The sequence below is a fragment of the Balaenoptera borealis genome (assembly GCF_965194805.1).
Source record: "Balaenoptera borealis genome assembly, chromosome: 13".
Classification (NCBI taxonomy): domain Eukaryota; kingdom Metazoa; phylum Chordata; class Mammalia; order Artiodactyla; family Balaenopteridae; genus Balaenoptera; species Balaenoptera borealis.
The window spans coordinates 38,802,115-38,818,308 of NC_138870.1; the positions used below are offsets into that span (position 1 = coordinate 38,802,115).

The following is a 16,194-nucleotide window of genomic DNA, read 5'->3' on the forward strand; positions in this document are numbered from 1 at the left end:
GGTAAGTATAGAGTGTGTGTGTGTGTGTGTGTGTGTGTGTGTGTGTCTTGGATGAGTCTTGGAAATTAATCTAGTCCTCACAATTTACTTTTGCACTATTTCTTGAATCCATCCTCTCTCCTCTCTATTAATGAAGCCCTCACTTCCAGTCTATTATGCTGATAGTAGTTTATCTACATTCCTCCTGTTCTCAACCTATGTCAAGACAACTGTTTTTACCAGTTGTGCACAGTAATAAAGTCAAACATATGTTTAAAAAGTCAAATCTGTATCTGTCTGTAATTATAATAATTTCCTTTCTTGTATTCTCATATGCTTGAATGGGATGGAAATGACTGCAGAAAAAGCTAGGGTCTAGGAATTGTACATATCCTTGTATACATGTACATCTAGCGTTTATGTGACAAAAGAAAAATGGCTGAGAATAACAGCTTTCAGGGAAAAAGTCCAAAGTCTTTAATGTCATAGATGCCTCTCCCAGACTGGCCTCAATATAGCTTTCTGGCCTCTATTCCTTTTCACCGTCACCCCTGCAAAATGGACTCATTCACAGTGGGCTAGTCACCATCCCCCAAACATGCCACACGCTTTCATGCCTCTAAGCCTTCCCCACCACCAACTATGAACTTTCTTATTTTAAGATGCACTCAAATATTCCCTATTCCATAAAGCTCCCAGACTTCTCCAGGCACAGCCAACACCTCCATCAAACTCCTTTATCATATTGTAGTAGAATTCTTTGTCCACTCTTCCCTCCCATCACTCATGAACTCCAAAACTTTAAGGGAGGCCCTGTACCTTCTTCAAACAGCTTCCTATCTTAGCACTTCTCCTTGCCTGGATGATAGTTTTCCATCAGTGGTGGTTTGAATGGAGATAAAAGAAAAAAAGAGCAACACAACATCTGGTTCTAAAGGACGTTAAGGGACTCTCCTGTTATTTACAAGATAAGACATTCATTTATGCTACTCTATGAATATAATTTCCTATTTTAAAAGGACTTCAAGGAGGGAAATCTAATTTTTATCAGGGACACTTCTGTATCAGTCTCTTACACAGGAAATTCTTACAAAATTCTGCAAAAAGATACCTAAACTGTCAAAATATAAATTTCACACTATTAAGGGTCCTCTGAAAAGCATAATCAAATTAAGAAAACGTATGTTTTGCATGTGTCTATCTTAAAAGTGAGTTAATGATTAGATAAGAGTATTCTTTCCTTTTTTTTTTTAATTCAAAGAATTTGTTCATATATTTTTCCTTTACCTATTTGCTCCTGATACTATATTATGGCTATGGTCTTTAATATCAATTAAATATCCAACTGAAATCTACAAAACTCTTTGAGGACCTTAAAAGCCCCTAAATCTCCAAGGAACCCCCCAATTTCCCTTTCTCCTAATATGAAAGGTGGCAAAGTTCACTGGATTCCTATAAATAAGCATCATTCTTTGTAACTGAGAGTCTCCAAAATGTCCTTCCTTCAATGGTCTGAGGATCTACTACTACCTGCACAGTGATGAAGTCCCTTCATTTTGCTATTTGTGTACTTAACACTTTTTAGTACATCCAGAAAATCCTCAAGAACTCCAAGGAGCCTCTGGTAGATGAGGCAGGAAATCTGTGGGAAAACACTGGCAGAAGATCTACAATATGAGGCGACAGTTAATGGATCAGGGGATTCCATGAATTCTGGGAAATGATATGGACTCCAAAAAGAAATGGGAACATCGACAAATTGTCTTCTTGGGAGGTAGGAGTGAAGAGTGAAGAAGGAGGATATGAAAAAAGTTTTAGATTTCCAGAGGAATGGTAGGGTGAGATGAAATGAAGGTACCAGCGAATTCTCTGATTGCTGTACCTAGCAATTTTGAAGTGCTTCATGGTTTATTAACAGATCTAGTATGTGGTTAGGTCTACATCTCTTCAACAGAGATAAAAATAGCTGGTCACCATCCTAAATATAAAACTACAAAATAAACCATTTAAAAATATTCTAATTCTTCTAAGTACGGAGAGGAAAAAAATAACGCACAATGAAATACACAAGTTATTTTATAATAATTAACTTTAGCAAATTAGAAGCTTAATTAGGCTTGCCTTTAAAAACAAACTTTCAAGTTACTAGACGTATATTAACTTATTCAATAATATATACTAAGCACTATATTGGTTATATGCAATATGGAATTACAAAGAATAAGCAGGGGTCCTTGCCCTGAAAGAGCTCACACTCTAGTGAAGGATTAGGCACCTTTTGTTTTAGACATATGTATTCAGTTTTTAGCAATGTTTAGACCAGCACTTATCCTTATTTCCCATGGAACAACTATCCTATCAGAAGGCCAAGTACATTTGGAAAATGGGATATACATAGAGGATAACATAGGAGGATACAGAAGGCCCTAAGAAGTCTTACAGAAAAAAATTTAACTTAACTTGGTATTTCACAAAATTGCGTAACTGCATCCTTTTTCACCTAGCACCTATAAACAGATCATGGCACTTTAGAAAATGCTGATTTGGGCACACAGTTTAAAAAATGTATTCCTATATATTTCCTAAGGCACTGAAAACACAAACTTTTAACACTTTTCACATTTTCAGAAAATACATGAAAGAGTAAGTTTACAAATTCTTGGGAATTATAAAAATAATTCGAGGGATGGGGTTAAGAGGTAGGAGGGAGAATAACATAAGAATAGCTTTCCCAGACCATGGAAAACTATCTGTAACTGTAAACTATGGTCTATAAAGACTAAAATATCCAAACAATTTAAAAAACAGGTGATTTAAATACATAATCATTTTACCAAAATCTATGTTAGGTGAATACACTGTTTAGACTGTTTCAAACAAACATAACTTAAACTGCAATAAACTTTACTTATAGTCTTAATTACATATACAGGCAAGACATTACATGCTCCATATTCCGTTTGTTAACATTCATTATCTTTCTGCCCTCTTCTGAATTTTAAGTTTGTAACTGATCTTCTCTCTTGATCTAGCTAATGGAATTCCGGTATTTAGGCACTTCTAACTGCTGGTTTAATAAAAGAATCTTAGCAAGATTCAAATAGGAAAATGTACCCTCTTCCTTATAGTTGCAGAAAAGCAGGTAGAATTCTATTCTATATCATAAAACTGCCTTTGCAAATACTATTTTTTAAAAAATAGTACTGTCAGAACCCGGATTTCAGTGTTGCTATATACTTTGAAAATAACATAACTTTTAATTAAAGTCTGTAATTCTGATTGTCTGATTTAATAATTTGTGGCCTTGTTAATAATATTTAAAATAGCATTCTGATTTCTGAAAGTTTCTTTGAAAATTTATTTAAGCTGAGGAAGAAAATCATTGGCACATTCCTTTTCTTGCAAATATATGGTCACACACTCATACACACATCTTTGATTATGTATGATTTCTTCTTTACAGGAAGAGTTTCTGCTATCTCATCTTGTTTAAATTAGTAACGGGTGCTGTGACTAAAACAACACTTGCATATCATATTGAAGAGGGAACTGGCAGCTCAGAGAAAAAAAACAAATTGGTCTCTGGATATGCAGTCTCTTTTTAACACCAGGTAGTAAAATTTTCCTTTCTCCATATTTTCCCTAGGTGGCAGAAAGTGTTATCCTCACCTGAGATTGTACTTTTACTTCTCAAAAGTCATTAACTTACTGATTCTGCTCAAGCTTTTGGGTAGTTCTTGTAGACAACTGCAAAAACAATAAAGGTTTCCTCACTTCTGGCGGGGCTAAGCTATCTAGCAGCCCTTAGAGTCTCTTCAGCTGTGGCTATTACAAAATGCTATTCTCACTAAAGTAAAGCTGTGGTGATTTCTCGTTCAAGGCATCGTTGTTCTTATCTTTATTAACCAACTGGTTTCCTCTGCTAACTCATTCAGATGTTACTCTTTTTCAAGACCAGGCAGCAAACAAATTTAAAAATAGAATGAATGAATGAACGAATGATTGATTAAATAAATAAATAAATAAAATCATCCCCCTTGGGAGCCCTCTGCAAATATTCAGGTTAATTTTATATATGTATTGTTCATAAGAATATGTTTTAGTGATTACGTGTACCTTTGCAGGATAGATAGTTAACATACGCAGGAGCCGGCATGACTGTTTGGCAATGTCTTTAACATTAAAACCTAGAAATAGCATTTTGATTATAATCAGGGAATACACTTTTTCACATAGATTGTAAAAGGAATTTATACAGTCCTACAGACTTTTCAAAGCCTTTGCTGTCCCTCCATCTAGAAACAATAGAGACAGTGTAACATCTAGATGGGACTCTAAAGAAACCGAAGCAAAGGGGCCAGACACACACTTTCCATTTTTCGAAAAAATTTTCAGCAAGCACACTGGATTTTTTTTAATTCACAAAATATTAATGGTCTATGAAATTTCCAGGTATCCACCCCACCCCATTCTCATCTAAGGTTCATCAGTGGAAGACATAGCCTGAACCTCACTTAAGGGGGCCTTTTCAAGTCTCCCTGACTACTTGTCAGGCACAAAGGTCTTCTGTGTTGGATCTATGCTTTAGGTTTAAGAAGATGACTATCTCACCCATCAAACAATTTATTGTTAATTTCTGGTTTCTTGTAGACACAACGTTCCAGAAGAAAGTCACTTGGACATTTCCCACTTGAATCACCAGACTAGTAGTGGCAACTTACAATTAGCTCCTGGCAGCGCTGGGTCTATCTGACAGCCGGCGGACCTTCTGTCCTAACCCTGGCCTTCTAGTCGGGAAAATTCAACCTCATGTTTCAGATATGTCCAAAAACCCTTCCAGACCTATTCTAAGAGAATCCGTGAGGAAACAACTAAAAGCTCCAGAAGACAGCACTTAACTTTCCTGTCAATAGGGAGGTCTTGCCTCTGACTTCATCGGATGGTTCTTAACTGGATTATAATTTGTCTCCTTTAAGTACAGCCCAACTTTTGCTTTCATGCTTTGAGGTTTGGTCCTGGCCACTTCTGAACTGGGTCCAAGGACTACAAAACTTCTAAGGCAGGTTTTCTGCTCTGAAAATCTTTCTGCAAGGAATCTATTTAATCACTTTTCTTGGAAAATAAATCTTTACTTGAGACCTGTCTGTCAACACAAGAGAAACCAGGACTGCTAATTTCTCTTTCACCAGAGAAGACTGGCAAATGACCACCACTAGAATGACAGGTGCATGACATTGAGCAAGCACGGTGAGGGTTGCTACTTTCTACACTACCCTTCCTGAACTTCTGGTTTGATTATTGTCTCAATTAAAATTGAGGAGCATCTATTACCAGACTAAGTGAAACTAACTTTACTAAAAACAATGGACCTGTACCTAGGTATTGCTCTTATATTCTTGGCTTTGGAAACTCAAAAAATACAATAATAATACATTCCTTAAATGCTGTTTGTTCTCAATTACCACAAAACACTAAGGGAGAAACTCCTATGATACCAGTGTCTTTTACCTGAATAATATGTGCCATGTTTGGACAACCAGAGGTAAAAACCTTCTTTAATGTTCAGAGTATAGCACTGGTTTATCACAATAGAATTTGTGGGAAAATATGCAGGTCCTTGCTTTATATTTAGCAACTGATGTCCCTTAGTTTTTGTACTATGTTGATGGGAAATGAGCTGCTTATCCTAGGCTGATAAAAAAAATGCTATCTGGCTCTCTGATTCTGTGTAAACCTCCAGCTTTAATCTGTGAGTTTAAGAAAAGGAGTATGATAACTTGCAAAGATACTGATTTCATTTGTCAAGCTTACTCACACTCACGGTCAACACATATTTGCTCTGGCTTTGTATCTTCCAATACTTCCCAGGGGAAAATAGTCACAACATCTGTGAAGCACAGTGGCTTAGAGAAATACTATTCCCAAGTGAGGTTATATACAATCTCAGAAAGATAAAAAATTATTAAAATAAGGTAACAATAAGGCTACTTCTCTAACTCTGCTCACTGAGTGATGGCCATTGCACTAAGGTCATATACAATAGAATCCAATGGCTCAGATTTCACCTTAGCCAGCAAAGAAAGGATGTGTACTCTCACTGGCAAGGAACGATGCCCCTATGTTCCTGGCAATTCAAGCTATGTCAAAAAGATGCCAAGCTGCACCAGACTGAGAGATAGGCTCTATCTACACGGTGTAGATGAAAAATGTCCTGTCAGTAAACAAAGGATGTTGTGGCCATCAAGCCATTAGCCACTGCAGCCATCCCCGACTGTGCACCTTGAAGGGATTGGAGAAAAACAGAATACTAGCCCTAGATAGTGAAGGTGTATATCAAAGGAATGATTTCAGTGAGCCCAGACTCTCGCATCTTCCCATACATAGAAAAGTACTAAATTCATTAACTTGAGATGTCTGGTTTTTCTTTAATTAACAGTAATCTTTTGATGTTCTGACTACCTGTTTTTTGTTGCAAAAACTCCTATATATTCTGGCTTCTCCGTTTCCTCTTTGGAACAGTCCCTCAGAAGCTGAGAGGCTGTCTCCTGGGCTTAAGTCCTCAGCAAATCCACCAAATAAAACATAATTTTCAACTTTTATGTTGTGCATTTGTTTTTTTTTTCCAGTTGACAATGGGCTGATAGCCTTTTATAGGGCACTTAGCAGTTATAAAATAGTACAAGGTATTGTAGTGAGGCTAAAAATGTTAGTCTATATATAGCAGCAATATTTATAAATATGTTATATAAGTTGTAGCTTTAAGACTCATTACAAAAGTTCTTACCTGGTTACTAAACAAGTAGTGTTCATTGGCAAAGAAAGTCTAAGTGATAAGGGGAGTGCCTGTAGATTCTAATTTAAGATAAAGTATTGCCTAAAAAGTCCCAGACCTTATGTTTGAGCTCACTTTTCCCAATAATTCCCTAAAGAAAGGCCTTTTAGCTTATTCTACCATAATTCCATTTTTATTTTGCTTATTTTCTGTCACTTTCACTGATCAATGACTTCTGTTTAAACTTTTATACACTACTCTTTAAATAATAAGTGATTCGGATAAATTTATGGTTATATGCCTATTTGCTTAGCAATTATGATTCTGTAAATTGGATTTTATTAGCAAGACAGAAAGAATGTTTAGTAGAAAAAGCACTGATTTGTGAGCCAGGAGACTTACTGTAAGACGTTTACCTTTTAAGAATGAGCTCAATGTATGACATAAATCAACTGCATCGGCCTAATTACTGGAGTCTGAGTAAAGCACAAGTTTTCTTTCAAATATGCTCTTTCTCTCTGGTTCAGAAGAGAGTGGGCCAAAGTCTTAACGTATACGTATATGTAAAACACGGGGTGGGGCGCTAACCTTCCCCCTCTCTCAAAGACAATGCATGGAATTGTGGACTTTGAATAAGTATGCATACAATGATTTACATACCAAAAACAGGCAAAGAAATAATTAACATATTATAATATCCATTGAGCAATTTGGAGTATGCACAATTTAGGGCTGAAGCAGTTTAGCCTTTTTTAAAAAGGTTACGCTGAACTGCAATCTGCGGTTAGTAGCCTTAAATTCCAATTATCATACATTGGGCCCTCAGACAAGCTACAAGAACCTGCTGTGGGATAAAGCAGCCCCGATGAAAGATCTCTACAAAAGCAAGGTCTGGGCCAACTCCTAGGTTCATTCCTCAGAAACAGCAGCAAAGAGCAACACGGCAAGTAAGCACAAAGGGAAACAGGAAGATGGCAGTGTGACCTGGCTATATCATTGGAAAGATTCTGATCAATGTCACCCATGACCACTAAGCACATACTACCATGCTCACAATGGTAATAAATTCATATATATCCACAGGTGTTCTCAATTAGTTAGTTGAAGAATTATAGTAGGGGCCTATTTTGAATAAATTGAATCCCTTATCCATACATTTTCAATAGAGGACAAACTGAAAAATGATTAAAAGCATTTAAACTTGCTTTAAAAATCTACTGTAGTTCTTCTTTAGAAACAGTAGATTTTTTGCTTGTTTGCTGTAATTATTACAATTTGATGAACTAAAATATTCCTTAACTCAACTTTCAAAATGCCTTTCTCTAGATGCCAACACACACAAAATAAAAACCAGCCCCTGCTGAGGTGATCCTCTAAACTTACTACCTGTCTTTAGAATATAGAGCTTTAATTTTTCGAATATCACAGGGCCCTTTAAGATGCCCATGCCTGCTGAGACCTTCTCCCTAAAAAAATGCAATAAACACATCTTGTTTCACAGGGATTGTGGACTCCTTGAACACTATCAATAGCCCACAAGTTAACTCTCTTATCTAACTGGGAATATACTATTATTTCAAGACGCTTTAGAAATTGACACTGAGAACAAAGATAGGGTAGGAAGGAGAGTATCAGCTGTGAGCACAAACCCACCCAGGGCGGTGTACTCCTCCTGATAGTACTACTCCTATTTTTGGTGGCCCCCAGCTTTAATGCATCAGAAAAAATAACTGAGGTAAGCAAATGACAGTGTAAAGGATGGATTTAGTTCAGTGGGAAGAGCGCAGATTCCTGCATACCCTAAAGAGGGAAGCTTCTTTTCTGTTTCCAGAGGAACAGGAAGACCACCATTTAGCTGCTGATTAACCCTGAGGAAATCTGTCTTTAAATGCGGTTAAAATGAATAGATATTAGAACAGGACCTAATTTCCTATTTATTAAGGCTATCAGTAATCACTAATGGCTGTTATTAACATTAGTATTGTTAATGAGAGGGAAATTTGGTTTTAAAAATGTAGCACAATACTCTTAAAATTTTCATCTTTGTTTTAAACATCTGGAAGCATTGCAGCTAACTGCAAAATATTGTCAGTTATTCTGTACCCCTGAAGAACGGTTTATAAGTATTTCTCATGTACATTATCACACAATGATAATGAGAATTCTTTTGAGTTCTACATATGACAAATTATGTCAAAGAACCATAGCACTTTAAAAAAATTGTTGCCACTGTACTATTGGTTAGAATTTCCCTTGATGTTTAGCAATAAGCCTCAACAATTTACCCTGGCCCTGGTGGTTTTCAGTTTTGATGCTGTACATGAATAGTTTGTGATATATTTTCAGAGAAAAACCAAAGCTAAATAAATTAAATGATTAAGTTAATACTAACTACTCTGACTCCTATAGTTATGAAGGAAAAACTGTATATACTTTAATGAAACCTAATTATTACATAGTTTTGCATTTCGGCTTAATTCTTATTTTATTGTTTCGCCAACAAGACTGCCAACTCCTTAAGCTTTACAGCTAGTCAAGAATTAAATCTGCATTAAATACAGAATTAATGTGTCTTTGGGGTTTAATTTTTTTTAATTAATAGCAAAGTCCAATGTCAGAAGAGTCAATGTACCAAAAAATTGAAACAGAAAATCAAAACTCATTAAAACAATTCCTGTTCGCTCAGTAGTGTATTTTTTACATTCACTGAACATCCCCTCGCCTTTCCCATAATTAAATTTGACTATTGGAATCATGTTTTTTGTGGATCTGAATTTTCAAAGAATGTGATTTAAACGCTGTTAATAGTTTTACCACTTTGAGTAATACTAATCCTAACATCGATCCTAACAAATGTAATGCTGTTTTGTACACAATTATATTCAACTGTTTATATTCTACACAGAATTTTGAACTTAAGTCAGTGCTAAACATCCTGCTTAAGTATTATAAATAAAGAACCCTATGGTCTGAATATTTCAATATAATCTTTTAAAGGTACAGTTAAGGAAAACCTACTACTGGAGGTTTCCTTGAGGGCCAAGTCAATTTCTCTTCCCTCAGCTTTTGCCCAAGGTAGGCATTCAACAAATATTTACTCGATGATTTAGTAATCTGCATTGATAAAAATAAACAAATATTTCTTTGGTTTAGTACTTATGCTCTTCTAGTTTTCAGAAGTTACTAAATACCATAAACAAAGTGCTAAACTACTATAAACAGTGATGATACTATAATAAGCACAGTTAGTTTGGGGTCTACTTTTCCTTTCAGTGATCACAATAGATGAAATAAATAAAAACACACAAATGAACACCTTAACAATTTTAAAAATTCAAGATTAGATAACTGACCTAAACAACCAATAAGACCAACTCCCTCAAAAAGCACATTTGGGATTGCCTCTCCAAAGAATATTATAATTGGCTAAAATTTAATTTTCTAGCTATTATGTTTTATTAAAAAGTCTTTTTTATTTGAAAATTATCACTTTCTTTTTTTTAAGTAGATTGCACTGAATTTACGTACAAAGCATAACCTCTAATATGTATTGAAAAGAAACAACAACAAAAAATCCTCTGAAGCACTAGACCCTACAAGGATATGTCATTCAGTAATCTGTCAATAGCAGATTCAGAATATCTACATTACAATTACCCTAATCTGCAGCAGAATAAACTATTACCTCATCTTTTAAAAGCTTATTACCAGTACTCCTTTAGTCATTTGAAGGGAAGTCCACATCTACTATTTGGTATTGTAATCAAATGTTCAAATAAGACAAGTTAGTCCACATAAAAAAGTACAGCAGTAGACACAGCCTAGAGCAGCAAGTGGTGAAAGCGTTCTCACATCTTACCAACAGTTCCTTTCCTAAGATCATCTTTAATGAAATATAAACTTAAGTTCAATAGGCTTCTTCAACCAATTCTTTTAAACCTGGGAGTAACCTAAAATCCAAAATTAATCCAATGAATCAACATACCAATTTCTCAATTATTTCAGCTGTTGTAATCATACCTGACATGTTTGATTTGAAATTTGGTATAGTTTTTTAAAGCTACTTAAATGAGGGAATTTTAAACCTCACAATTTCTAAATAATACTAAAATTGTTAATACTAAAACTGATAAGGATCAGAGATTTCGTATAAAATAACAGAAACCTCTAATTATGGTGTTCAGGGTTTGCAGTTACTAATAAAAACAACTTTGCATTTTTTCACATCAAAAGGGCTTTGTCTGTCAACATTTCTCATCAGAACAGTAAACTACACCGACATTTCCACTACTATCGGTAATTTTTTTTTTTTTTTTTTTTTTTATCTTTTTTTTTTATCGGTAATTTTTATAGGACTATTTTCCATTAATGCTTGAAAACTATGAACTACATTTTATTTGTATCTTATCCGATTAGAGAATATCTATTGTAAAACTGTCACAGATCTCTAGCAATTTCTTTTTCAGGATCCAACCTGCTCTATGCTGCCCACTACAGGAAATGCAATACGGTACAGAGAAATGTAATACTATGCACTACAGTTACTATTAGTGCAATCCCATTAAAAAAATTTTCTCTGGGTACTTGGGTGCTAAGATAGGGTATTCTTGCAAGAGATACAGAATGAGTAGCGGTATCCAAATTTATTAAATTTAAAGAGCATCAGTAGGAATAGACAGCACTAGCAATTATATTTTGGTAATGCATGCGCCAGGAGTATCAAGCTGGTGCAGCAGGGAGGGGATGGGGCATGGAACTTACTGAGGCACAGCCTGCAGAAAGATGCAGTTCTGCACTAGAGAGGGAATATGAGGGTCAAAATCAGCATAAACAAAACACCTCAAAAAAATGTCATGCAAAATACAAATGACTGCAGTAACTGGAAAAAAATTTTGGAATAAACTATTCGTGTAATGCATACTTAAGTTTCATAAAACGAATCTCCTCTTTCCTTAAAACTTTACATTCCTCTTACAAGCAAATACCGTTAATAGCTTACTTTGGCCTTACATTTTTCTAGTCTTGGGGAAATCGAACCATGTTGTAACCTGATAAACATCACGTTTTATGTTTTTGTTTTCTCTGACTAGAGCATATCCAAAGTGTTCTGATTTTAAATTCTATCCATCAAATATCCTTTAGGACTCCATTTTGAAGACGACAGCTTCTCCTTTTTTCTGAGTCGATTGTCCCGTTACACATCACATTTTAAACGCTAATAAAAAATGCATTAAAACGTTAGAATCACACTCCAGGTCTTTAGCCTTTGCTATCTGTACTGCAAGGCAAAACACATTATTGTATACACATGTGTGTATACACACGAACACACATTGCCAGCAAGCAGTCAGTGGCTCAGAAGTGGCAACCTCCCCTTTGAAAAACAAAAATATAAAATATCATCCCTCCATTCTGCCCTTCGAATGAGAAATAAGGCAACCAGGTTTGCCCACTGCAGAGCTGGATACTAGAAAAGGCATTCTAACGTTTAACCTGAGACATGGTTAAAACATACAACCCTAGGTCCCGACTCGGACGACTTAAATTTCAGTGTACGTGCCTTCGTTCCCACTCCTGCCCCAGTAGCACCATCCACGGCCCGGGTCCCGACGGCGACCAACCGGCGCGCCGCGGCTGCGGGCAACCGCGAGGACCGCCCGCTCCGGACAACCGGGCACCCGGCTCCCGGCCGACCGCGAGGCCCCGGAGCAGGGGCGTCCGGGGCTCCCGATGCCCACGACTCAGGCGAGAGGTCCCGGCGGGGCTGTGGACTCTGGCATTTAAAAACTACCGAAAAGTCTCGCTGCACAAGTGACGCGGCGGAAGCCACCGCCGCCGCTTCGCGTCGCCCGGTCCCCTTCCCCTCGGAGCGGGCCGGGAGGCCCAGGCGACCTTCGGGGAGATCGCTGTCAGCTGCCGGGAACGTGGAAAAGCAACCAAAGCCACCAAGGCGCTGCGGGAAGTCCCCGGAGCAGTCAGCCGCAGTTTTCCCTTCTCTCCTTAGTTACAAGTCCCCCGGCAGTTTCGGGCGCTTCCTTCGGGAAAAAGAAAAAAGGGAAAAAGCGTGGAGGTGCTACAAGCCGCTGACATTTTCCGTCGAAGGAGATCCCCTCGGCTGCATCCTTTAAGCAGGATTTCCAAACTCGGACGCATCCTCAGCGGAGGCATTCCACGTTGACAGATCTCTCGCCTCCCACAAAATGGGGCGGAGGAGGTGGCCGCTGTCTCCTGTATGGGCGCCGCCATTTTGTGAGGCGGTGGCGGCGGCGGCTGCGGCGCGGAGGCAGGAGCTCGGGGTGTGTGTAATGGTTGAATAGAATGACCCCCTCCAGGGAATCCCCGGCGCTGACAGTTACGTAAGGGGCTGTGCGCAAGTGCGGCGTTTAGGGAATCCGCACAGATCGGGCCTCGCGGCTCTGCGGCCCACATCTCCACCACCCCTAGGAGGACCGGTGGGGGAAGGGACAGATGAACTGGTCTCCCTCCTGCCCCGCCCCCCCCTCGCCTCCGGCCCTGGCCTCGCTCCTCCACTCCCCCGGCTGGGTCTCCGCCCCTCACAGGCTTCCGAGACACTTAGTGGCCCTTGGGTGTCAGGAACTTCCTAGCCACAGCCTTGTTCCGACCGCATTTAAGAGACAAACTTTACTTGGGAAAGAAATCCGTTTCCTAGAGTGAGCACCGGAAGCATGCTGGACTGTATTACATAATTCTTTTCACCACCAAATAAATGTTCTCATTGGAATCACTACCTGAAATAACCCAGCCAGACCTTTACTAGCCTGTGACCTTGGGTGTTGGTGACTTTGCCCGTAGTGGCCATCGCGGAAATGGGAATAATGATACGTTTCACATCTCGTGAAGCTTAGCATTCGTAGCAAAGGGCTGACTGCAACACCCCTTGTAGATGCAAACTTGTGGTAGTATTTGTTGAGATGTTGCGTCTCCCATTTAAACAGCCTTTTTTAAGCTTCAAAAATATCGCATTTAAGACACTTGAGAGAAAGCAAAAACATAAGGTTTTATTCAATATTTGTTTTAAGCGCACTATCTTTATGATACCTTAATAGAAAAATATAAACGTTAATTATTATCGTCAAAGTTCAAAAGATTGCTTCCCAACCAGTTTAATTACTGTTTGCATAACTCAACACAGAATAATCTTGTTTGAGAAGTGAAACCAACCAAAGTCAAGATGAATTAAGAGCATGACTCTATTTCCATAGAACTAGGACAGGCAGTTCACATTGTATTTAATTTATAGTTTGCTAAAGTTAGTCCGTGGATAATTCATGGAAAATGTGCTAACCAGGCCCCCAAATACTAGCACAAGGCTCAGAAAAGCCGATTCTTTTAGACCTTAAAAAAAAAAAAAAAAAAAAAAGGTGACAGATTGACTTTATTCCGATCAGTGAATGATGCGTAGCGTGAGGAGCTGCCCCTCTGGGATTCCTTTCCCTCCCGAGCGCCACACCGGTTCTGTCGGGCGGGCGGGGATTCCGAGGCGGCCCTTCCAACAGCCGGGCCGGGGACGCGAACATCGCCTCCACCCCTAACCCTGGAACAACCGGTAGTGGCCGTTTCCCCGCGCCTCCCCCCTTTCCGCCGGCTTTGTGTGCGTGTGAAATGTGCGGCACATTGCAGATGAACCCTAAGCCCGGCGAGCCGAGTCTATTGTTCCCCGCGAGGAGCTGCCGGGGCGGTGTGGAGCCAGGCGCAGTGCCGCGGCCGGCCCTCGGGGGTCGCTGTGCGGCGCTGGCTGCCCGGCCGTGGCGGCGGCGCCGGAGGCGGCAGAGAGGGAGGCTGGCGGGGAGGGAAGCGGGCAGGCGGCGCGCAGCGGCTCGGCTGCCGCCGGTGCCTTCTGCCCGGGGACGCCCCGGCCGCGAGGCCGCGCGTGAATGTGTGCGAGGGCCCCGCGGAGCTGCGGCCGGAATACACGCTGTCACCCCGCTTTCCACAAACCACCACACAGACCTCCCCCTCCCCACCCCCAGCCCCGCCTGCCCCAGCCCCGCCGCCGCCGCCGCCGCCGCCGCCGCCGAAACTACCGGGCCTCCGGCCGCCCCGGCCCTTCACCGTCGGCTCGCCTTTCCCCTCGCCCGCTCGCGCGCCCCCGGCAGCAGCACCATGTTGAATCGCGTCCCCGGGCCGAGCCGCCTGGGCCGGCGGCGCTGAGAGGCGGGCGAGAGCCGGGCCGCGGGAGGGAGGGAAGGAAGGGGTGGGGGCCGCGCTCGCCCCGCGGCTTCGCGCGGATCCGGCAGTCGCCTGCCCCTCTAGTTTCGCTCCGATTTCTTTAAACTTTTTTAGAAATTCCCCTCCCTCCTTCCCTCCTCTCCCCTTGGCCTCCTGCTCCCTCCTTCCCCTCCTCCTCCTCCTCCTCCCCCTCCCTCCCTCCCTCCCTGCGCCGCCGCCGCCGCCGCCGCCGCCGCCGCCGCCGCCGCCGCCGCCACCGCCGGCCCATGACTGAGCCCCGCCGCCGCCGGCCGAGGAATGGGCTCCGGGCTCTGGTAGGAAGCGCAGGGAGCGGGGGGCGCTTTTAAAACACCGATCTGGGTTTTTTTAAAACCTCCTTCTAAAAAATAATGGCAAACTCGACGGGGAAGGCGCCTCCGGACGAGCGGAGAAAGGGACTCGCTTTCCTGGACGAGCTGCGGCAGTTCCACCACAGCAGAGGGTGAGAGCAGAACCGGGGGGGCAGCGCCGGGGCGAGCCGGGGCGAACGGGGCTCTCCCGCCCGGGCCGCCGCGGGGTCCCGGCTGACAAGTGCGGGGCTTTCTCTCTCCCGCAGGTCGCCTTTTAAAAAAATCCCTGCGGTGGGTGGGAAGGAGCTGGATCTTCACGGTCTCTACACCAGAGTCACTACTTTAGGCGGATTCGCGAAGGTGAGTGGAAGTTTTAATTTGTATTTCCCTCTCACTGGTCTCCTCCAAAAAGTCTCCTTTGACCCCGGAGTGGGCGCTCGGGGCCGGGGGGGTGGCCCGCGGGGGCCAGAGGCGTTCTTTTCGCTCCCAGCCGGTGGCACGGAGGCGGACGGCGGCGGGGCTGTTTTTGGCCTGGTGGCTCGCGTGCGCGCGGCGGGCGCGGGGCTCGGCGGGCGGGCGGCCCGGCGCCGGCTCGCGCCCTACCCGGTGCCCGGCCGGCCCGGCGGGGTCTGAGCGCCGCGGCGGGGAGTGCGGGCGTGCGGGGCGCCCGCCCGAGCCCCGCGCCCGCCCCGCGCCCGCGCCCGCCCGCTCGCTCGCGAGTCAGCTCTGCCGCCGCTGCCGCTCTAGCACAGGCGGAGACACAGACACACACAGACTCTGAGAGCAGTTTTCGTGCAACTCAAAATTAGCGCGGGCAGGTTTAACATCGATAATCGGCTGCGAAATGATCCCGGCAGCCGGGGGCACAGCCTCGGCCCCTTCGCTCTCGGTTTATACAGCTAACAAAAGAAACCAGGACCTGTC

The 16,194-nt window shown here is 41.9% G+C and overlaps 1 protein-coding gene and 1 long non-coding RNA gene across 6 annotated transcripts in view; one reads left to right on the plus strand and one right to left on the minus strand.

Annotated features, from left to right (window-relative positions):
• LOC309608886 overlaps positions 1-16,194 on the minus strand; it is a 542,507-nt gene that overhangs the window by 515,673 nt on the left and 10,640 nt on the right. The gene's annotated exons all lie outside the window — the stretch shown is intronic.
• The window catches only part of ARID2 (AT-rich interaction domain 2), a 167,618-nt gene continuing 166,610 nt past the window's right edge, over positions 15,187-16,194 (plus strand). For 2 of the 5 annotated variants that reach the window (XM_082349315.1, XM_082349317.1), the window contains exons 1-2: positions 15,188-15,422; positions 15,537-15,630. In XM_082349315.1, the coding sequence (XP_082205441.1) occupies positions 15,331-15,422; positions 15,537-15,630 (186 nt within the window). In that variant the 5' untranslated portion in view covers positions 15,188-15,330. Of the gene's footprint in view, positions 15,423-15,536; positions 15,631-16,194 lie in introns of those variants that run through there. The other 3 variants (XM_082349316.1, XM_082349320.1, XR_014233102.1) reach the window with 2 other exon arrangements.